This window comes from Falco biarmicus, chromosome 3, assembly GCF_023638135.1.
Source record: "Falco biarmicus isolate bFalBia1 chromosome 3, bFalBia1.pri, whole genome shotgun sequence".
NCBI lineage: Eukaryota > Metazoa > Chordata > Aves > Falconiformes > Falconidae > Falco > Falco biarmicus.
In genome coordinates this window covers 116,353,496-116,375,264 of record NC_079290.1, presented here as the reverse complement: position 1 = coordinate 116,375,264, position 21,769 = coordinate 116,353,496, and the positions used below count along the sequence as shown (strand labels likewise).

Sequence of the window (21,769 nt, the reverse complement as noted above, 5' to 3'; positions counted from 1 at the left end):
CAGCACAAAGCTCTGGATGTGCCAAGGGTGGAGGGGAGGGGGCTGGGAGGTGATGGGACACAGACGCATTCACCACAACCACAGGGCTCTCATCCTGGGAGGTGACTGCGGAGGGGACAAACCAAGCAAACATCAGCTGTAGCCTCTAAAGGGCAGCGGATGAACCTACAGAATTGGACTTACATCCTCTGTTTGTCACCAGGGTGACTTTCCCAAGAGGGAGGTCCCCCTCCTGGCTGAGGCAGAGGGAGGCAGCAGGAGTGGCTGGTGGTCCTGGAGGTGATAGCAGCCACGCTGTGTCTATTTACCCTATGGCAGATAAGTGGAAGTGTGAAAAGTCTCTCTTTGCAAAGGGCGAGGTATAACCTTCCTCCTTATCTGTAGGGAAAGGGCAAAAAAATCTCGGGTTTATCTCAGAGCAGAAGAGATCTTTGAAATGTTCAAACAGCTGCTGGTGGGGATGGGTTTTCCCCTTGGCCCCTGGGCTGGAAGGACCTGTGTGCCCCACATGGCAGCAGAAATCACCCAGGGCTGCTTTTGTGGACACTTCAAGCCAAACCAAGCCCAGGCTCCCATGGAAAGGGATGTCTGACAGTGCAGCCACCCTGCTGTGCTGGTGTCCAGGGGGGCTGGAGCAGGAACAGATCCAGCTGGAAATTAGCTCAGCCTGGGAAGCTCTGAGGAGAAGCAGGACTGCCGGAGCAGGGCAGTGCTCAGGACAGGAGTGCTGGCCAGTGGGTCATGGTGAGCAGGTCCACCTGCCTGGCACGCTGATCCCCCAGCTGGCTGGGCTCTGTCACCAGCACGGAGGCATTCTGTCTGGGGTACAGCTGTCCCCGGGGGTCACCTTGTCTGTGCCACCTGGCTGAGGTCACTCACTTTATCTGCAAATACAGACTGAAGGCTACCGACCTGTTTCAGTGGGTTTTAGTTAATGTTTTGCAACCCACTGTTTCTAGGGATGTAAGCAGCCAAGGCGCTGCAGTACGGGACAGAAACAGGGGGCAGTGAGATGGTTTCCTGCTACGAAAAAAAAATTCCCGTTTCCCAGGAATGACGCGGTAAATTGCTTTGCTGGGAAATGGAATGCTGCATGCAGGCTGGCGCTCAGGCTTAGCCTTAACCAGAAATGGAGAAATGGCTCAGGGAGCACTGGAAGCGTGGGACTGCCTGAGCCCCTGCCAGAACTGTCTTTGCTGTGGAGGAGTTGGAGGCACTGAGCATCACAAGGACCTAGGCTGGAGCTCGGACAAGTGCCCTCCTCACACCCCAAAGAGCAGAGACAAGTGCTCTCCTGTGGCTGCAACAAGCCAAAGGGTGCTGTCTAGGGGATACAAAGGCATTTTAGCCCTTTTATGGCTAAAAAAAAGCAGCAAATACTCCCGTGGTTCTTAGAGGAAAGGGGGACAAGGCACCAACCACCTGGCAGCAGCATGGGGAAGCTGAAAGCTCTTCCCTGGAGACAGGACAGTGACAGTCAGAGGCTGGCATGGTTTACAGGCACTGGGATCCCCCACAGAGCACTGACCTGCTTTACAGTCCTTCTGTAAACAGGCAGCTTTTCTGTGACCCAGCCTTACCAGGAACTTGATCTTTGTTCCTTCAGGAACTACATTCAGCTGAATGGACTCACCCCAGAAGCAAACACTGCAGCCTGGGGCTGGGCTGCAATATCCCCAGTGAGCAGTGCCCTTCCTCTGCCTGTTCTCCACTTACTTCTAGTTCCTCTCCCCAGTCTCGCTTCCTCCTCATGGACACAGCCCAGGACAGCTCCTGCCTGTGCTGTCCCACCAGGATTAGGAACACCCCCACACCAGTGAGGCAGGACGTGGCCAGTGCTTCGCTTCTGTGACTGTTACAGGATGCTATGAAATACAAGTCATTGGCTGCATGGGAAAGACATGGTTGCATCTTAGTTTCTATTTTGCATCATCTCAATTGATCCTAAGGTGTCTGATCCTGATGGGGACAGCTGCAAGAGGCAGATCAGGTGTTGCCAGGGTGGAAAATAAAGCAAGAAAACCAGAAAATAAGGCAAACAGCATCAGTGACTGCAGGGAGCTGCTTGTCTCCTTTACAGGCTTCACCCTAAGCGGGAAGGATAACGTGAGGGCAAAGGTGCTTGGCTCTGCCTGCTCTGCCAGGGCAGCAGCTGGGAGCCGGGGGGGCTGCATGGGGGTGGTGAGGAAGAGCAGTGAGCTGGTCTTCACCCAGCCACACAACTCCTAGCCACTGGCTGCTCAGAAAACTCAAACCCTCGCAGGGTTCCGAACGCCTCCCCAGCTGGCAGGGAGCGCGGGAGTGCGAAGCCGGAGGAGACAACCTCACTAGATGTCAGCAGAGCCACGCTCCCGGCAATCCTGCTCCCAGCCCTTGGCTGATCCCAGGCTCAGCCCTGCTCCCGCCTGCCCTGGCTGGGATCCCACAATCCCACAGAGGGAGCCTGGATCTCCGCTCGGGAGCCCGGCAGTGGCCGGGCCCGCTGCCCCCCTGCGCTGCGGGGTGATGTGACCACACGGAGATGTGACCATCTATGGCAGCGGACAGAGGGCAGGAAGCTGTGGCAGAGCCGGGCGGCCTCGCTGGCTTCCCTCCTCCTTCCCATCCTGCCGTGTCCCAGCCTCGTGTCCCAGCCTTGCCAGGACAGATGCTCTGGGTTTGTCTGCGCAGACCCCCAGCTCCGAGGCCTGCTTCAGCCCCCTCCCTGGGGCTGCTGGGGCCCAAAGCCACAGAGCGAAGCTCCAGCATCCCTCGCAGCAGGCAGGCCCAGCTGCTGCCCTTTCTCCAACCATGACAGCAAACAGCTTTTTAGAGCAAGTCCTGCCCTAATGGTAAGAGCAGACAGCGGAGCCTTCTGTGGGAGCAATCCCATGCTGACTCCAGGGACCTTTTCCTGACTCCAAGTTATTTTTCCCTTGACCGCCCTGGTCTTGGTCTCTCCAGCAACAAAGCTGGGACAGCAACATTTATCCACCCTCTGCCTAGTGCTCTGAGATCCTTGGATCAAAGAAGGTCTGTGAGCACTAGGCTCCAAAGTGCTCCATACCCCCAGAATCACAGGAGCCTTGTAGGAGTTTTTTGATGCTTGGGGTGAGCCAGCGCACACCAAGAGTAAAACCACCTTTGCCGCACAGAGGCAGCAATGACAACCACCCCAGCAGAGAGCATCAGGGGCTCAGGGCCCCCCAGGATTTACCCCGAGGAGAGGGTGTAGCTGTTTCAATGGCCAGCAGCTCCCCAGGGGGACCCTTCTCCTGTCCTGCACCCACCAGACACAGCTTGGAGGGGCCTTGACCTCAGCGGCCCCCAACACCGCCAGGTACCATTCCAGAGGACCCTTCCACCTCCTCCTAGCCCCAGCCAAGCCCTGTCCTTCCAAGACTGGGACAACCCCCCTCCCCAAGAGGAAGGCTCATCCCACCTAGCCCCTACTGGGTGCAGCCCCCAGCCACATCTGTAGGGTCCCAACCCCCAGCCCGACCCCTCTCCCAGGGGTCCCCACCTCCTCTCAGCACCCTAAACCACCCCCAGCCACTCTCGGGGGTCCCAGACCTCCTAAGGACCCCACTGACCCAACAGCACCTCTGGGGGGTTCTGCAGCCCGCCCTCAGACCTGCCCTGGGGGGTCCCAGCTGCCCCTGCTGGGGCTCTCAGACACACCCCCCCCAGCCCCTCTGTGGTGGCCTCGGGCACCTCGAACCCCCGGAGCTCCCCCAGCCCCTCCCCGCGGGGCCCGGCCCGCCCTGCGGGTCCCCGGCCCCATCCTGCCCCTCGCCCCCGCCCCGTCACCTCCGTGGCCCCACCTCCAAGCGAGACCCCGCCCCTCTGCCCCACTCCTCGCCCTCTCTGGCCACGCCCCCCCTGCCTCCCGCCAATCGCAGGGCGGCTTCCTGGCCGCAGCTCCTCCCCGCCGCCGCCGCGCCGTGCCGTGCGCACTTCCGGTGCGCGGGGCGGGGGCCGGAAGCGGGGGGTGCTGGGCGGCGCCGGGCGGCGGCGGAGCGGGAGCGCGGTAGGGAGGTGAGTGCCGAAGCGGGGGGGCTGCGCATCCTCCTCCTTCTCCTCCTTCTTCTCCTCCCTCGCCGGGGCGGCGGCCCCTGCCCCGGGGCCGGTATCGGCGGGAGGAGACCGCCGCGGGGGGAGCCGCCAGCGGCCGCGCCGGGGCCGGCCGGGAGGCGCCGGTGAGGGGTCGGGCCCGGCCGATCTGGGGGGGCTCCGGCCGCCTCTGCCGGGGCCGCGCTGGGAGGGCGTAGAGAGACGGAGGGGCTGCGACCTGGCCGCTGGGGGTAGATCCGTTATACGCGGTGATTTCGGGTTAATTTAATCACGGAACGGTGAAAACTCCCGGACGGGGCCGTTACTGGGGCCCGCCGCGGGCCGTGGCAGCGGGCGGGACGTTTCGGGGCTTTCTGTGTGGTGCGGGGGCCATTGCTGCTGCGGGGGGGCCGGCCCGGGGGTGTCTCCGTACCCGGGTTCTACCCGGGGGGAGGTGTCACAGATTGGTCCGGTCTGGCCCCCGTGCTCCGCGGCGGCGGGGCACCCCGGGCGGCCTGTACCTGCTCCCCCCCCCCCCCAACCCCAGCGAGAGGTGTTTAGGATTCCCGGTGGCAGAGGGGCCGGCGGGTTACCGGTGACTCACCGGGGCAGGGAGCCGTGAGTGTGCCCACGTCCTGTATCCACCTTCCCAGGGGTTTGCCGCAGCCTGAAGCAATGTTATTCCTGTAGCTTGTGCTCCCCCGCCCCGGGAACGCTCCCTGTCCTGCTGCGCCAGGGGTAGGGCTTGTCTTCAGCCTGTTGCTGACTCCTGATTTCGGTGGGGGTTCAGGTGGCATGTGTGTGACTGCTTTGGATTTTCCAATAGTGAAATGAAAAATAATAATAATACTGCAGGCATTTCATGCGTTAGGATTTTGCACATCAGGTTCTGGAATTCCCCAAGATCTGGGCTATGGATGCCCATCACTGCAAACCTAGGGATCTGTGGTGTGGAGAAACTGCTGTGTTCCCTTTCTCTTCTGGGGCGATCCTTGTGTCCCTGGAATATTGCTGAGCTTTCTGAAAGCCAAAAATACCCCCTATTATTCATGGAACAAAGTTCAGCCAAGCAGCCTCTGCTTGAGCAGGCACAGCTCAGGAGGGATGCTGACGAGGTTCAATGCTCTGAATTCCCGATATGGAGCTTGGTACTGCATCCAATTTAGCTTAGATCTGAGATTCTCAGTTACTTCCCTGGTGGATTCATTGCCCTGACAGGGAATGGAAATGAGAAGAGCATTGCCACAGAGTCTGGCAAGTGCAAATCTCCTATTTCATATAATTGTGATGAAAAAGGAGTCCTTGCACTCACTAGTGCAGAGCAAAGTGATACTTTAACCATCTTATAGTGTTTCAGTAAAAATACCAAATAATACTTTTAATGACTTCAGTAGGATTTGTTATTTTGGAGAGCTTAAATAGGGTCCAGATTGATTTTTTTTTTATTTTTTTTTTTTTTTAAAGGACTTTTGGTTTTCTAAATTAAATAGCTCTGAAATACCAGAAGTAGTCACCGTGGGTTCTGGAGCAATGTCAACAAGTATTGTTGTGCTATAAACAGCAGAGATCTCTGTCTTGGCAACTGCTGGGACTAGCAATAGCTGTCTTGTGTTCGTGGCTGGTCCTGACAACTGACAAAATTCAGGCATTTGGGTCCTGTCTTACATCAAATAATTCCTTATGTGATGAGCTGAACTGTTTAAAAAAAAAATTCTTTGGGTTTTTGGAAGATATAATTGTTGGGAATCATCTGGTAGCTGATCCCCGGAGATATTCCAGTGTCAGTTCAGAAATAAACTGTGGTATGTTCTTAATTTAGTTGTCCCATCTTTATTCTTTTTGCCTGTAGAAACAGGAAGTAGCTGATGCAAATTTGGTGTTGCTGACAGCAGTTTGTCGGGCTTCACAAACGCTGAATCTGAACAGAGGCGTAGGTTGGACTTGCTTTGGCTATAAAATTAACATTCGTGTCTTCCAGAATGTCTAAGTGAGGACTCAGGTTAGTGTGCTGTCTCAGGCAACCAGAAGAATTTCATTTATGCCGGTTTTTTTTATGAGAACTAGCTCGCTCCTCTGAGGACTGGCCTTTGGCTGGGACATGCCAACTCCTTGATATTCTCCAAACAGGAAACTCCTTTTATTGTGGTGGTGTCCAGGTTCAGCTTTGGGCTACCTAGTGTTTTTACAGACACAATTCCTTCCTTTTATTGCTCTGATTGGTACATCAAAACTGTCTAGCTGTAGGATGAAAGCATGTTTGCTGTACAGTGTGTTCAAAACCATGTTCCCAAGCTTTGATGGAAATAAAGGTTAGTTCATAGATTAACCAAATGTGCTATGAAAATGAATGGACTTTCTGGCCCAGGGTGAAATGTGCATTTGCTGCGAGTCCATAGCTTCCGCTCCATTGGTAATCAAAGTTCAATTGAATTTAAAGAAGACCTAGATATAAGTCCTGCATGATATTCCCAAAAGGGAGAGCATCATCTCAACTCCACTTCTGTCAGCCGCAGAACTCTAACCTGGCTCCACAGCGTAGCTTGAAAGCCTTTCTCATTCTTCCTGAGCATAGGACGATATGCGGAACAAAAATGACTCTGAAGCGATCTATGTGTCTAAACTTCCTCTTTAAAGAAGGCAAATTGTGTTTTAATTAATCAAGCAAATTGATTAATGTGCTGTACTGAGATCCGTGAGGTCAGTTTGTCGCTTACTGAAACTATTTTGCATTTGAAGTGATCAATAGACAAAACACTGTCCAGGTGTAGCCTGGGCAGGTCTATTTTGTGATCTTTTTTTTAATTTCCTTGCTAAATGTGAATCTTTAGATTGCAGGCTCTGGCTGTTGATGTTAGTTACAATTAAATCTTTTTATTTCATTCCATGTGGGTATGTCAATAGCAGAAAGAGCTGCATCCACAGGGCAAAGTGCATGGTAAGGGTGAGTCACGATAGCTTTAGCAAGGAGTGACTAAGATTTAGCTGCCTGCTGTAGGACTTTGTGCTGCCTGCGCTTAGTTCTGATTGTGCTGCCAATTTACCAAGTGACTTATCTTGCAAGTTGACCTAATGCTGCCCATTAAACAGAAATTAAAATGAGTTCACCATCTGCTGGATAGCACTAGGTTTACAAAGTTGGTATCAAGCACTGTGAGTTTCTGGCTTCTGTTAGGAAAACCAGGAAGGATGTGTCAAACGGCAAGGAGACTGGAAGGAATCCGAATCTCAGGGAACACTGTCTTGTTAAAGGACATCAATCCCGACAGCATATCTAGAAGTGATGATGTGATATGCAACTCGCAACAGCATGTCTTAGTGCTGGCGGTAGGAAGCAGCTTTCCATCTGGACTTTCTGGTTTGTAATCCTGATTGGAAATGCAGTTTGCGGCTCGGTAATGGGGCTGATCAGATTAGAGCCTCGTGTAGAATGTGGTGGGGATCAGTGGTGCAGAACAGCAGCTTTGTCTGCTTAGCACCCGGTAAACCTGATGTCCTTTCTAAAACCCCTGTGTTATACCCGTCTATCTTGCTGTACTCTTAAAGCAAGGGAGAGTTTCCTTAACAGGTGGCTCTTCTGGGGGAAAAAACCCACCCTTTTTTAGTGTGCTGAGAGTGGGGGAGGCAGAGCCCGGCTCTTGGCTGGGCTCCCACTGGAAGACGTGAGCCCCATTCTGGATGCGTCGTCCTCAGCTGCAGCAGAGCGCTGACGATCCTGTGGTCAGGATTTCTACATTGTACAGAATAAATAAAAAAAAAAGAAGAGGTACTCATTGCTGTTGATTATATGGGTGACTGCCCACAAGTTTCAGCCTCTCTGAACTTTTTTTGTATCTGGAAGCCATCCAGTTACTGCTGTCCGGTTTTATACACAGTACGTCCTCTGGCTCGCTCTTGCACAGAGGAGGAAACCGCTCTCTTCCTTTTGGAAAGGGGGGTGGCCTCTCCCCTGCCCCCCACATCAGTGCTGCTTCTCCTGATGCAAGCAGCCGAAAGAGGGGCGGAAAATGGCCTTGTTTGTCTTGTGACATCAGTGCCGCTTGTGACTAACACTGGATCTGCCCCACATCCTCTGGAAATTGGGTGAAAACATGCACTTTGGAGCAGGGCTGAGAAGGCTTGTGAGCAAAAGCAAAATCCTTGTTGGATCTTCAGGTTTTGTTTCTGAGGGAGAGCTAGGATCAGTTCCTTTGATGCAGCTGCCTGCCTTTTTGGCTGTGCTGGGAAGGATGTTCTCCTCCAGGCAGAGTTTTCAGCTTTTGCAGGCTGTTGCAATAAGAAGGAAGCTGTGTCCAGCCCATAATCGTGATTCATGTAAAACCTTCTGATGAGTGGTGATAAGATAAAAATGCAATTGGTGACTTGCTACTTCCTCCCTGCATTCCCTGTGCATTACTGTGCTTGGAGCGTGGCTTGTCTTGCTCCTTGGTGCAGAGCCTCTGCAAAGCAGTAATTAATGGAAAGTTTATATGACTCTTAAGACATTTCCAGATGAGACACTGCAAATGACTTAGATACCTAAATCACTTTGTTGTGCAGTGCCTGCAGCATAGGTTCTGCAGTTCAGATACCAAAGCCTGTCAGGGAGAGGATGAACGGGGCGTATTGTTGTAGAAGCAGCTATGCCTTCTTAGCTTGTGCAGCTGCTCATCTTAGTGTGTGCCAGGGTGCCTCATTCTGCATGCTGGTGCTTTGTACCAGAGCGATGCTGGAATTACAGATGTTCCTTGGAGGAATTCAGGACTCCGGGAGGTCCCTACAGTTGCATCTGCAGAAACAAAACTACTAGTTCTAATCTGAAGTGTGTGATCTCCCAGCAAATCAGTTGTGCTTGATTTGCTACATGGTCACAGCTAGGACTTGGGCCAGGAACTGGCTGCAGTGAGATTCTGTACAGAGTTTTGTTTCGATGAGGTGTCAATACAAGGTTAGAAGATAGAAGTTTTATATCCTTGTCCATACGATGGAACAGTAATGACGTGGCCATTAAGGAGCAACTGTGGCAATAGAAAGTGGCTGTTGTGTAATCACTGTCATGCTAATGTGAGGATACCCTGCTGTCCATCATGAGTGTGCAAAGCTAGGTAGAAAATATTCTTCTGGAACTGGTAGAGCTTATAGTAGGCAGCTGATAAACCCTCTTCAACGTTTGGCATCCCATTCGTACTATCAGAGGATGCGAATAATTGTCTTCTGTCTGTGCAGGTTGTGGACGGTGGTAGATATGGAAAGACTGGTTGAACGGTTGGAGAAGGCTGTGGAGCGCCTGGAGACAGTGTGCCAAGGACCTGGCATGTGTGGAGATGGCTCTTCCAAAGGTAAGGCACAAAGTATCACCCCGTGAGAGTCCCTGTGCTGAAGTGTCACCCAGCCAGTGTGGCAGCAGCAGTAGCTGTTGCAGAGCGGGTGGTGCTCGTGCAGGGCATGCAAAAAGCTGTTAGATGTGCACAGAGGGGAAGTGAGTTTCACAGCAGGTACTGAGCAAACGCAGAGGCCTGCGGTTACCATCCTGCTAAGATAAGGACTTCCTGTGCCTGCAGCGCTTCCCTTGTCGGTGTTCAGCTGCATGCTTCAGGCTGAGCCTCCTGCCGTGACCTGGCTGGGAGGTGCAGCCCACCAGTGCGCTGTGCACGTGTGAGTGCTCCCAGCCCAGGAGCCCAGCCGGTGCCTCTCGGTGATGCCTGTACTGTGGTTCCCTCTCTGCAGGTGTGGCTCAGTACGTGCAGGCTTTCGATGCCCTTCTGGCTGGCCCAGTAGCTGAATACATCAAGATCAGCAAAGAAGTTGGCGGGGATGTGCAGAAGCATGTAAGGAATCACGTTCTTCTCCCTCAGCTCTAAATAATGCTGCTTGTCCTTCAGGGCTGTTAAGGGCCAAGCTTGCTTTTGGTGTTTGCATTCCTTTGGCGCTGTATTCTAGGATGTTTATAATCCCCAAGGATTCAAAACAGATGCAGATGCCCGCCCAGATAACCTCCAGCAGATTTCCACCTACTCACACACATGATGAATCAAACCTCCTTGAAATCTTTGGTAGCTGGGTGCCTAGTTCTCTTTATAGACTTTAGGAAGCCTGTAAACTACCTAGCCCAAGAGCTGTTGCATTTTTGTGAGTTTTCTCTGAGGATGGGTGTCTCCAAGAATATGTGCTCTGAGATCAGCATAGCTGCTCTCTTACAGACTAGGAACTGTGGGCAGCGGGAGCTTGAATGACCGCTAGTGTCACACTGGGTACAAGGGAAGCTCTCTGATGTTTTTCTCTATTATTAGGCTGAGATGGTTCATGCAGGCTTGATGAGCGAGAGGGCTCTTCTGGTGATGGCATCTCAACACCAGCAGCCAACAGAGGTAAGTCTGGGAAATTGCTTGCCAGAAAATGGGTACGCTCTTACCTCCGGGTCAGGGATGACTGCAAGTGCAGGGGGATCTGGGCTAATGCAGTTGCTCCAAAAGAGGAACTAGAGAAGGACTGGAGACACTTGAATTTGTGAGGTGACACTTGCTGAAAGTGTGAACTGTTCCGGCTGCTCATCCAATGCTGGGCAGAATTCCAGAAGTCAATTCTTAGAGCTGCAGAACTAGGATTTTCCAGTCATTAGAGCAACAAGTTTTCTGTAGCTGTCAGAGCACCTTGTGAGCATCATCTCACAGCATCTGTCTTGAGTTTCACCTGGCACCAGCACTGCACAATCACTGTTCCCCGAGATGCAACCTGCAGACAGCAACTTATCTGAGACAGGAGCCAGTGGGATTTGCCTAGAGCATGCTTTTCATTACGTGATGCTTATAGACTTTCAGGCATCAGGCTCGTTCTGAAGTATAACAGACATTTGTCTCTGTTGAATGGCCTCTGAATAATAGCTAGGCTTTTAGGATTGATTTGTCTTGAAGCAAGTAATTTAACACTTTACCCTAGGTTGCTGCTTCTCAGCAGGATGTGTGACTGAGAATCTGATCCTGAATGCATTGGTTTTTCCCTGCTGAGAACCATTTTTCCTGAGCCACAGGATCCCTTCTTGCTTTTCTTTGCAGTTATTATCTGGTTTAGTCATGGCTTCTACTGTTACATTGTGGTAGCTGGATTTCTGTGCTACTTTCACTGCAAATTGTATCTGCATCTTTTTCCCCAAATTCAGCATTGTTTATTTTTGACCAGGCTTGCTGTGGTGGTGCTCTGCATAGTCTCTAGTCTGAGATTCTGCTTATAAATTCCACTGATACGTTACTTAAGGTTACTCTTGGTTCATAATCTTTTAATCTAATGTAGGTCTTTGTGCAGGTTGTCTTGTAGGAGTCTAGTCAGTTCTGGAGTAGCCAGTTTAAAAAGCAAAATGTATGAACTCATTGCCTGTGGCGAAGAATTTCCCTATCCTGTTACTTGACAATAGCGCTAGGCTGGAGCTTCTGAAAATGTAGCCTGGCCAGTGGTGCTTGGAACCTCTCTGTTCTCATCTAAACAGGGGAAGGGACAGCAAAGGAAAAGCTGAGGCTTTGAAAAGCAAGTTTTGCCCAAATTTGTCTCTCACTGCTGCCACCAGCAGGAGACCTCCTGATCTTAAAAGCAAGAAAAGTTGCCCAAGAGGCAGCTCTGGCAGTGTGTAATTGGCTGGCTGCTCTGACCTCAGAAGACTTCTAAGCGCTATCAGTCAGCCTTCCAAGCGAGCAACACACAGAAACAATTTTTATCATCCAAATACTAAAGGCGTGGATTGACTTGAGACGTAACTTGAATCCTGAAGTCTGGCTTGATAGGGTGACTTGAGAACTTGCTGCGACGCTGATTGTAATGCAGGCTGGAGATCCCAAACTGCAAAAGCCTGCATAGCACCCCTTTCTCTGAGAGTTTAAAGGAGAGGAAAAAATTTAACAAACTGTCTTGGAACAAAAGAATCCAGGAAAGGCAAATGCTATTTCTGTCGTTGTTACTAACAAGCTTTGTCAGAGTCTCTTGGATTGAACATGAGTCACAGTTCTTGGCGTACTCCCATAGTACCAATCCGGTTGGGAGCTATGACTTCAACCCTGGAGGAGCTAGGCTGTGGGACCGAGCTGGGCTCGCAGGGAGAGCTAAGCCTGGACAGGAGCTGTAGCAATAACTTGCGCCAGTTGGAATCTTCCTCCAAGTGACCATCACCTCAGCGGAGCCGCCCATGAAGATGTGCAGCCATTCCAGAGCAATACTAATGTTCTTTATTGTTATTGTCTCTCTTGTTCTGCAGAATGCGTTCTCATCCCTTCTGAAACCAATTTCAGAGCAAATCCAGGTGGTGCAGAATTTCAGGGAGAAGAACCGTGGTAGCAAACTGTTCAATCACTTATCAGCAGTCAGTGAGAGCATCCCAGCCCTGGGCTGGGTGGCCATGGTAAGAACACCAGTGGGAAGCGGTTTCCTTGGACTGGTGGGAAAAGTCTGGCTCCTTGGTCAGCTGTTCCATGCCAATGTGTTTGTTCTTCCCTAGGCTCCAAAGCCTGGTCCTTATGTGAAGGAAATGACTGATGCTGCCATGTTTTATACCAACCGGATCCTCAAGGAGTACAAGGATGTGTAAGTTCACCTTCTGTCTTAAAGACCTCATCAAACACAGCTAATAGGGTGTGTAGGGGCTACTTCAGCATCTAACCACAGCTGTCTTGGTCTTTCATTCAGTCATTCTTTTTAAAGGCAGGGTATATTTGTAAAGCCTCACTTAGCTGTTCTTTCCTGATCCTTAGGGACAAGGTTCCTCGTATTCATGTTGCAGCTGGAATTCCTGGTAGCAAGTGCATTGTCTCAGCATTATTTGGTGGCTGAGCTGTCTCCCAGGGCAGCAGCTTGTGCTTCGGGAGTGGATCTTGTGGGAAGTATCAGACTCTTCAAGGGAAATGGGTGACAGTGCAGAGCCAGGCCTGTAGCCTTCTGCCTGCGGGTGCAAGATTAATACCGAAGCCAGAATGCAGCGCTAGAGGTGTGAGGCTGCTGCGTTGGTCCAGCTGCTTCTTGCCCTATAGGCTGAGAGGTGGAGAGGTGTTAAGAACTGTTTGTAGTCCTTGAGTTTTAATGGCAAATGGACCTGCTCGTTCCTGATGATATCCTTGTGTCCTCAGAGATAAAAAGCAAGTGGACTGGGTGAAAGCTTATCTGAGTATCTGGACAGAGCTGCAGGCCTATATCAAAGAGTATCACACCACGGGGCTGACTTGGAGCAAAACAGTAAGTGCTGGCTTACGTCGCAAGAGCTTCTTAGATGAGTATTGCATGATTATTGCAGCAGATATGGAGCTTGTGCAATTGCTTTTCCTTTTGCTGGCCTCTTACAGGGTCCTGTAGCAACAGAAGGGGCTAAATCACCATCTGCTCCCCCAGCTGGGGTTGCGCCTCCCCCACCAGGCCCTCCTCCCCCACCTGTTCCAGCCCCCACGAGCTCCAGCACAGATGACTCTGCCTCCCGCTCCGCACTCTTCGCCCAGATCAATCGGGGAGAAGGCATCACCTCTGGTAGGTGGAAGTAGCTAGCAGAGGGAGGGCAGCCATCAGCGAGAGTACTGTTGTGCTGCGAGCCCTCGTTTTGCTGTCATCCCTCAATATACCAGCTTAGAAAGCAGGCTTGCAGTAACAAAAGGCCATCTGATCCGAGTATGAGGCTGGGCATCAGAAGCAGCCCTGACGCAGGGAACACGTCTGAGTTAGAATTCTCAGCCTCATCTGTCAAGTGTAGCAAGAGATTAATCTCCAGCTGGAATGGAAAAATTGAGACCTTTGGTTGCCTGCACAACTTCAGTTACAAAGGGTGCAATTTTGCACCTACTCAGATTTGCACAAAACTGACCCCTTTTTTGTGTTACCTGGCCAGCGTGTCAGGACAGAGGTGAGAAAAGGTGAGGTGCTTGGCTCAGGGCTTTTTCCAGCTGCAGAGTGGAAGAGCTGGCGCCTTCTGGTTCTACAGTACATCTTGTGTTCTCGTCAAGATTGCATCAGTGTTTCTTGCTCTCTCCTCTTTCACTTGCTGTCACTTGTGCTTGGACTCAACTTAGGCCCAGTTGCAGTTTATTTGCATTTTGAAAAATGTTTTCATGATGATTGTTGTTAGCACTGATGTCTGTGTTCTTCGAGAGCTGGATTTCGGGTTTGACTTCTCTTGCAGGCTTAAGGCATGTTTCAGATGACATGAAGACCCACAAGAATCCAGCCCTGAAGAACCAAGGGGGTCCTGTGAGAAGTGGACCCAAACCTTTCACTGCTCCCAAACCAGCGTGTAATGCTAACCCCTCCCAAAAAACCTCTCCAAAGGCACCTGCGCTGCTAGAATTAGAGGGCAAAAAGTGGAGAGTGGTGAGTGCCTGGTGTTGGCATGAGTGGGCTGGAGGGATGGGAGCTTTGCAGCAGGGAAGGAAGGTCTGAAGACCTTCCTTGTAAGAGGCACAAGCCTGAAAGTACATGCAGTTTGCTTTTAAAGGGGCTTCACTGCCCTGCTGTTCACATGGATGGATTGGTCTGCATTCAGAAAATAAAGTGTTTTGCCTGTCTTTTCAGGAAAACCAGGAGAATGCCACTAACCTGGTAATCAGCGATACAGAGTTGAAGCAGGTAGCATATGTTTTCAAGTGCACAAATAGTACGCTCCAAATCAAAGGCAAGATCAACTCCATCACCCTTGGTAAGCAGAGGAACCCTGAAAACTGCTTCTGTGTGCTGGTCTTTAAAAGGCTGGATCTCCAAAACGTTTCTGTGACCTACTCTGTCGTTTCTTTGCAGATAACTGTAAGAAGCTAGGTCTGGTGTTTGATGACGTGGTGGGCATCGTAGAGATCATAAACAGCAGGGATGTTAAAGTTCAGGTGAGTGTCTGCATCCTGTTCTCTGCCTGGAGTGTGACTGCTGTGCTGTACAACAGGGTGGCTGTAGCATCTGCTGGCTTGAGTAGTTATATTATTTCTAGAACAGGAATGTGCATCTGTGGAGAACGTTCATGAAGCACCACCAGTCCTGCTGCTCTGCAGCTCACCCTGCCCAGCCCTTAGGAAAGGGCTGAAATTTCCTTCACTGAGCTGTTTCAGGGCTCTAGGTAGAAGATTAGCCTCTGTGGGGCAGGCAGACGATATGACTGCCAAAGTAGGAGGGCAGCAGTACAATCTCCTCCGATTCCCATTTTGCTATCTGATTTGGGATGGTCAGCTTGGCCAGTGTTCACTGTAGTTTTGTTGTAAAAAGATCAAATCAAATAACTTCCCATTTTTAGTAAAGGTGGGAGTACTTGCATCCAGCGTGCCTGCAGCAGGGAGGTTGGAGTCCAAACCTCTGGCCTTGAAGGCAGGCACAAAAGAAAAATGTTGTGGTTGCTGAGTTCAAACTAATGTTCCTCTAACTGCTGCTTCGACCACCCCGCTAGGTAATGGGTAAAGTGCCAACGATTTCCATCAACAAGACAGACGGTTGCCACGTGTATCTGAGCAAGAACTCCCTAGACTGCGAAATCGTCAGTGCCAAGTCATCAGAGATGAATGTCCTTATTCCCACAGAGGGTGGTGACTTTGTAAGTGCTACTTTTGAAAACATTGTGGAGGTCTGGTTGGGGTAATGCACGGCAGGATTCTTACCGAGCCCTGCAGGGAATGTGGGTTACAGTGAGGTCTGGAGGGACAATTTTAGACTCTAGACTTTGGAGGCTGTGCATGATGATCAGATATTAAAACCAGCGAATCAAGTTGTCTTTATGGTGAGATACTTGCTGGCTTGAGAGAGCTGATTCTTCCTCAGGATCTCCTGAGGGCAGAACAGGCAGTGTTCGTGGTACAGGAGAGGGTTGTTCATGGTACAGTGGAAGAAGTTACTAGTCTTAGTCATAAACAGTTTTTTGACAACAGATTTCTATTTTTACCCTCCAGACTGAATTTCCTGTCCCAGAACAGTTCAAGACAGTGTGGAATGGTCAGAAGTTGGTTACCACTGTGACGGAAATTGCTGGCTAAGCAGAAAAGCTCCAAGGCTCATACCCTCCCCTGGCCCTGCTGTGGGACAAATCTGCTTTCAGATTCTCTTAGATTTCTTGTACCTTTCTGCTCTCAAACTGCTTCTCTTCTACCCGAGAGACACAGCTACCTGCCATCACTGAAATACCTCTGCCTGGGGTTTGGTGTAGGTGGTGCGTCAGTTATCGTCCACATCTATTAGCAGGAAGGTGTATTTTTTTCTCTTTCCCCTTGTCTGATCTAACTGCACCAATTGATCAAGTCAGCTTTTCGGTGAACTTCACAGCCAGTACTGGCAGTTGGCTTTCAGAGTGTTGTTCGGTTTTTTTCGTATTGACTTTAAGCAAACTGTTCATGTGAGAGAGGAATGTTGTCCCCTTTTTAACAAATAATGGCATCTGTCAGGGTCCAGAGTACCCAGTTGCTATGGCAGATGTCTTGAGAAGGTCCTGGAAGCTGCTAATTCCAGCTCTACATACTAGTTGGTGGCATTACAGGACATGGGAATGGCTTTGTCGGACCAAAGGCTGAGGACCTGGGCTGTAGCATTCCACCCTGATTTCTCTTGTATCATTCCTACTAGCTCAGTGTATTTCTGATTGTGCCATGACAGGAGGCTTTATATTAACCAGTGCCACAGGAAGACTGCAGTGGAGTAACTGTGGTTACCCCCCTCCCCTGCAGTCTGGCTGGTAGCTTGGAGCTGAGCATCTCTTATTCCAAGAGCCCTCCATCTGGCAAGGGACTCTTTGCCCCAGAGCTTCCTTCTCAGAGCAGCTGAACTCAGGTTCAGTCTTCCAGGACAGTTCTTCTGAACCTGTCCCCTTCTGCAGAGGAAGGGTCTCCTTCATTCCAGGGTCAGTAGTGCAGTATTGTAAATACCCAAGTTGGATCGAGTCGGTTCATCACTCTCTTCCTCATCTGCAATCAGTCCCCATAAGGTGAATCCTCCCAGCCTGCCCTTTCCCCTGTTGCTTGGCTCTTTAATTTGGTGGAAGCTGGTAGCCTCTGTTCCAGGGCCCTGGAGCAGAGGGATGGATCCAAGACACAGTACTGTACTGACCCATAAAGGGAGCTGCACGTGCTTTGACCTTCATTTTTCCAATGCCTCGGGTGGCATAAGCATATCTTAAATGCATTTCCTCTGTAAAGTGTCAATGTTCTTTTTCTCTAGGACAAAACTTACAAAAAAAAATATGCAATTTTTTTATTTTGAGACTGTCCTGTGACTTGTACTCGTTTTCTCCTGAGGCTTGTGAAAAAACCTTTCTTATGTACTTAAGATTATACAGAAGATAGAATAAAGTTAATGCCAACTTGCTCATTACAGAGGCTTTTGTCCATTCTTCAGGGGCACACAAGACCTCGGGTAGGACAAGATGCTTCGTGCTGCCTTACCCTGCCTCCATGCTGCCTCACCACTTCCCTGTGGGGAAGCAGACTTTCCTGAACTCCCCTCAAATCCAAAGGGTCGGTAGTTGTCAAAGCTCACTTTTTTTTGTTAGGTGGTCTTTATTTATTGCAGTTTCTGTATAAAAGTGCATAAACCAAGCCATTAGTTGAAAACTTCAAGCTGTCAATACCTACTTAATTCAAACCCCTACTTTTTCCCCAGAACCCCCTCAATTTGGCCCATTTCTCCATCTGGAAGGATAGGCTGTACTATCTTTCCTCTACATACAGCCATATAAACCTACTTGCTGATCCCTTTAAGAGATGCAGCAGCATTCTTGCACTAGTGATTTCAGTTAATACTGCCATTGTGTCCTGCAAGGAACAGGTGACAAGGAAAACAAACCCCCTCACACAGCTAATCATTTTGCCATCACCAAGTGACCAGCACAGCCCCAGCTCTGAGAACTGAAGTAGACTTACCGAGGCCTGTGCAGGATGGAGTGCTTCGGAGTTAGTGTGAGGCTCAGTCCACCCATATTGGAGCATAATTACGTTCAGACAAATCCTGGTCTCTTACTGCAGTGTAATGGGTGCTGCCTCTGCACACTGTGGAACTGCTGAGCTAAACCCCCTCTTCCTCCCCTTCCCCAGACCCCCGTAGGCTCGTATACAGAAAGTGCTGTTGTACAGTGGCAGCTGCGTTAACTACAGTGGCAGACACTCCCCAGTGCTCTCACAGGGGGCCTCCCCTTAGCGTCACTGGAGGAAGGGGAGGATAGTGGTGTAAAACCATTCTTCTGAGAAGTGCAGGTGATCCCCTTTCACCCCCAGGAACACCAGCTTTCCCGCTTTGTCCATCTCCTGCAGCCCCAGGCGATCCTGCAGAGAGAAGCATGACCATAGGTAGCTTCCTGAGGCCTGCCACAGCCAAACGCTGGCAGTGGCTGGGGAACCCAGCCTGGAGAAAAGCACTGATGGTCAGGGACTGTTGTTGCAGCAGAAGTGGCTGCAGGCTAGAGTGGGTTTCACTTCTGCTCTTCAGAGCCTTCCTCTCATACAGGGGAAAAGGGATGACTTAACAACAAGGCTTTAAAAAGGAGCAGAGTTCATTAAACACATGCTGAAAGGGGGGGATCTTGAGCCAGGTACGAGACCACCCTGTAATTGCCACTGCCAGAACTGCCTGGAGAGAAATGCCTTCCCAGCTACTGGCAAGAGGAGGCGATATCCCAGGAACGGCAGAGATAGTGAGTAAAGCAGAGATGTGAGCTCCTCAACATCCCAAGGGCACTACAGAGTGGAAACTGCGGCAACCCCTCAGCCCCCAGCAAAACACACCTCTTTGTACAGCAAGGTCTCCTTCAGCGGGATGGTCTCCTTGGCTTGGCCACTTTTGTAAAACCCAAACCACTGCCAGAATAAAAAGAAGGAAATGGTCGCTGAAGGGTTCCCAGGAGATAAGCAAGTTCTCACCAGCTTCTGGTGGAAACAGTGCAGTATAAGGCCTACGTCTGTGCTCAGCCTGCTCCTTGCCAGCCTCAAGTTCTGCCATAAAAGGACAAACCAGAAACGAGCAAGCACCAAACCACCACCCAAAAGCAGCACCCGTCCTGCCTGCCTCACCTCAGAGATCGGAGGGTCGACCATGGTATCATTGAGAAATTTCACCATCACAAACTTTTTCAGAGCCATCAGGTTTTTCTTGTACGTCTCGTTGATGCCCTGGATGAAAGCAATAGAGAACAGATCCAAGTCACTGGAAAACCTATTGAGACACGTTAGGGAAACAGCCTGCTCCAACTTGGCCTGCACCTGCAAAGGAAGCCCTGGCCTGCACCAGCCTAGGCAGGGACGTGTGTTTCCGTTAACAGCCTCCCTTGGCTGTGCTCATGGCGTTCAGCCTCATCTCCAGGCTGTAAAGAGGGGGTGGGCATCCCCTGCCTTGCCAGGGGAGTGAGAGGATTCACCCACTTGAAAGGTGGTGGGAGGACTGAGCATGTGGCTTATCTACGCCAACCACCCCAAAACAGTGCAGACACACAGGAGCTGCTCTGCCACAGACAAGTCTCGTTTGTAAATCTACCAGCAAAAACACTTCCTACACCCCTGGGATCCAGGGCAAAAAATGCTCCCCTTCGAACTCCAGCAAGATGACTGCCAGGGAGCACGAACATGAGTGAACTCACTGCTAAGGCTTCTGCTCTCCTACTACCATTTAACCATCAGCCAGGTCCTTACCCTCTCCTGATTTATATCAGCCAAAAAGATACTGTTTTTCCTATAGTCGTCCTCCTTCAGAGGGTCATGCCAATACTCTGCTTGTACCAAGCTGGAAAAGAGAGAAACCAAAGATTAGGCCGGAAACCCAGAGCTGCTCAGGTGTGCCTGGCCGCTGTTGTTGCAGCTTGATGAATATACTCACTGCTCTTGAACAGCTTGTGTGTAGGCGCCAAGATCCAGCGTCTTTCGGATCCAGTCACAGATATGGGAGCTCTCACCAGGACAGCGTGGAAAGCCGTACACACCTGGGGTATGGAGAAATGTGTAATAACTGTGTAAGACTGTGAAATCCCTTAATCCCTCCAGCTGGTAAAGAACCACCCTCTTACAGAACAGTGGCAAGAATTACCCAGGGAATCAGGCAGCCTTTAATCCTGCAATCCCATTAGACAGCCCTCCTGCCCCTGAGCACTATTACACACAAAGATAATGGATGATGTTCTTGAGCTGAGGGAATTGCTCTGGAGAACGGGGGCACGCAGACGAGCAGAATACCATCCAGCTCGCCTGGTCTGTTCCCAGGAGATCTCACGATCGGTCCCTACAAATCTTCCCACCACACTACAATGAAATAAACTCAAGCCATAGAGCTTCTCAGGGGAGAGTATCTGAAATTCAGTCAGCCTCTCTTAACTGTACAGTCTCTTTAATCATTTCTGTCTCTTTAATTTCATACTGTCTCTTTACTGCAAAAAGCACATCCCTTTCCCTGAGGCTTTAGCTTTCTAGATGCTGATTGTAAAACATCCTTGTGACCCAGAAGGTTTAGTTTCACAAAAGCTTTGCTCTGTAGTTAGAAATTTCTTCTCCCGAAACAACTAATCCCAAGTGCTTCCAAAGTACAGAAGAATTCTACCCAGACAATAAGTTGTTTACTTACAAAGGTCACTTCTTGTTGCCAGTTAAGCAAGACCAAGACAGAAGATAACACAGTTGCCTAACAACTGGGCCAAAGCAGACCACCAGATTCAGACAAGTACAAAGGGGCAGTTTAATTCACAAGAAAATGGTCAGATTTTAGGAAAAGGCCAAAAAACCATCCCTCCTACCAAGAAGAGCCCCCTACCCTTCAAGGTGCTTAGGAGGTGTGATAGCTTAATTGGACACTACCTTGGTGCTGTCCCCCAATGGAGATCAAATTGAGCATGGGAGGAGAAGGACACCTCTGGGCCACTGCCCTCCTGTGGGAAAAAAGGAAGGAGCTGAGCTGGCACCCAACATGCCCAGGCCACCAGTGCTGGTTCACATGCAGCTCTCAGCTTGCCACTGTGTGGGCTCAGGTACTTGGGTAACATGTGCTAAGAGAATTAACCCTTCCTGGTAGAGGAGGGCTATAGGCAAACATGTTCTTACCTCCCTTGGAGCGCAACTACCCTTATGAAGGGGTTTGTCAGTTTACATCTGCTTAGTATTTTAAAAGAGTTTTAAATCAGAACCTAAAACCCAACAAAAAGCACTGGAAATGGAACAGAAGTGTAAACTTACAGGAACTGGCCTCCTTGGGAGAAGCCCATTGCGTTGTAGCCTCCTTTCAGGTGAGGGTCCTTTGCAAGTTGGCTGCACACCTCTCTCACTTGATCGTTCACATTCATAAAGAAGCTGTTCTCCATATCCTGATGGATTAGCCAGATTAGAATGCATAGCTTGTACAATGGCTTATGTTATTTTGATCTCTGCAAATAGAATGCTCAGTTCTGCTTTTGAAGAGGACCTTAACTTTCACAATATGACAGAAGTAAATTCAAGTTTTGAGACTTCCCTTCACCATGTCATTGTTCCTACTCTGCTTGGCAAAACTCTCATATAGAAAAGTGACACTTCCCCAAACTTTTTGACAATTTGAGTCCCTTCAGATTTTATGTGTCTATATATATTTATAAAAATTAAAAATCAAACTTCACCCATCTTCTCCAGATCCTAGAAAATAACATACATTGCACAATATCCTGAGAGCCTTTAAAACAATTCTGAAGGGCTACATAAAACTGTCAAAAACCATGAAGGTGTAGTGGTCTGTACCTTTATTATACTGAAAACATATAGTGAATAAACGGTTGGAAATCCATAAGGATGGCAAGGGATAAAACTCTGCTTTAGTACTATACCTTATCACATGCCTT

The 21,769-nt window shown here is 50.1% G+C and overlaps 2 protein-coding genes across 3 annotated transcripts; one reads left to right on the top strand and one right to left on the bottom strand.

Annotated features, from left to right (window-relative positions):
• Positions 1–3,920: 3,920 nt before the first annotated feature.
• On the top strand, positions 3,921–17,301 carry CAP1 (cyclase associated actin cytoskeleton regulatory protein 1). 2 transcript variants are annotated; one of them, XM_056331619.1, is made up of 13 exons: positions 3,921–4,017; positions 9,235–9,347; positions 9,736–9,836; positions 10,299–10,376; positions 12,248–12,391; positions 12,488–12,573; positions 13,113–13,218; positions 13,326–13,503; positions 14,150–14,337; positions 14,539–14,662; positions 14,761–14,843; positions 15,395–15,538; positions 15,891–17,301. In XM_056331619.1, exons 2-13 carry the CDS (start codon positions 9,254–9,256, stop codon positions 15,972–15,974), a joined length of 1,410 nt encoding a protein of 469 aa, XP_056187594.1. In that variant the 5' UTR covers positions 3,921–4,017; positions 9,235–9,253; the 3' UTR covers positions 15,975–17,301. The 2 variants fall into 2 exon arrangements, with proteins under 2 accessions (XP_056187594.1, XP_056187595.1); XM_056331620.1 differs by lacking the exon at positions 3,921–4,017 and adding an exon at positions 4,061–4,178.
• Positions 17,302–18,125: 824 nt separating this feature from the next.
• Positions 18,126–21,259, bottom strand: PPT1 (palmitoyl-protein thioesterase 1). The gene is made up of 7 exons (XM_056331546.1): positions 21,135–21,259; positions 20,760–20,830; positions 19,792–19,894; positions 19,608–19,698; positions 18,993–19,181; positions 18,708–18,779; positions 18,126–18,248 (listed from the first exon to the last, which is right to left on the bottom strand). Exons 1-7 carry the CDS (start codon positions 21,257–21,259, stop codon positions 18,126–18,128), a joined length of 774 nt encoding a protein of 257 aa, XP_056187521.1.
• Positions 21,260–21,769: the final 510 nt, after the last annotated feature.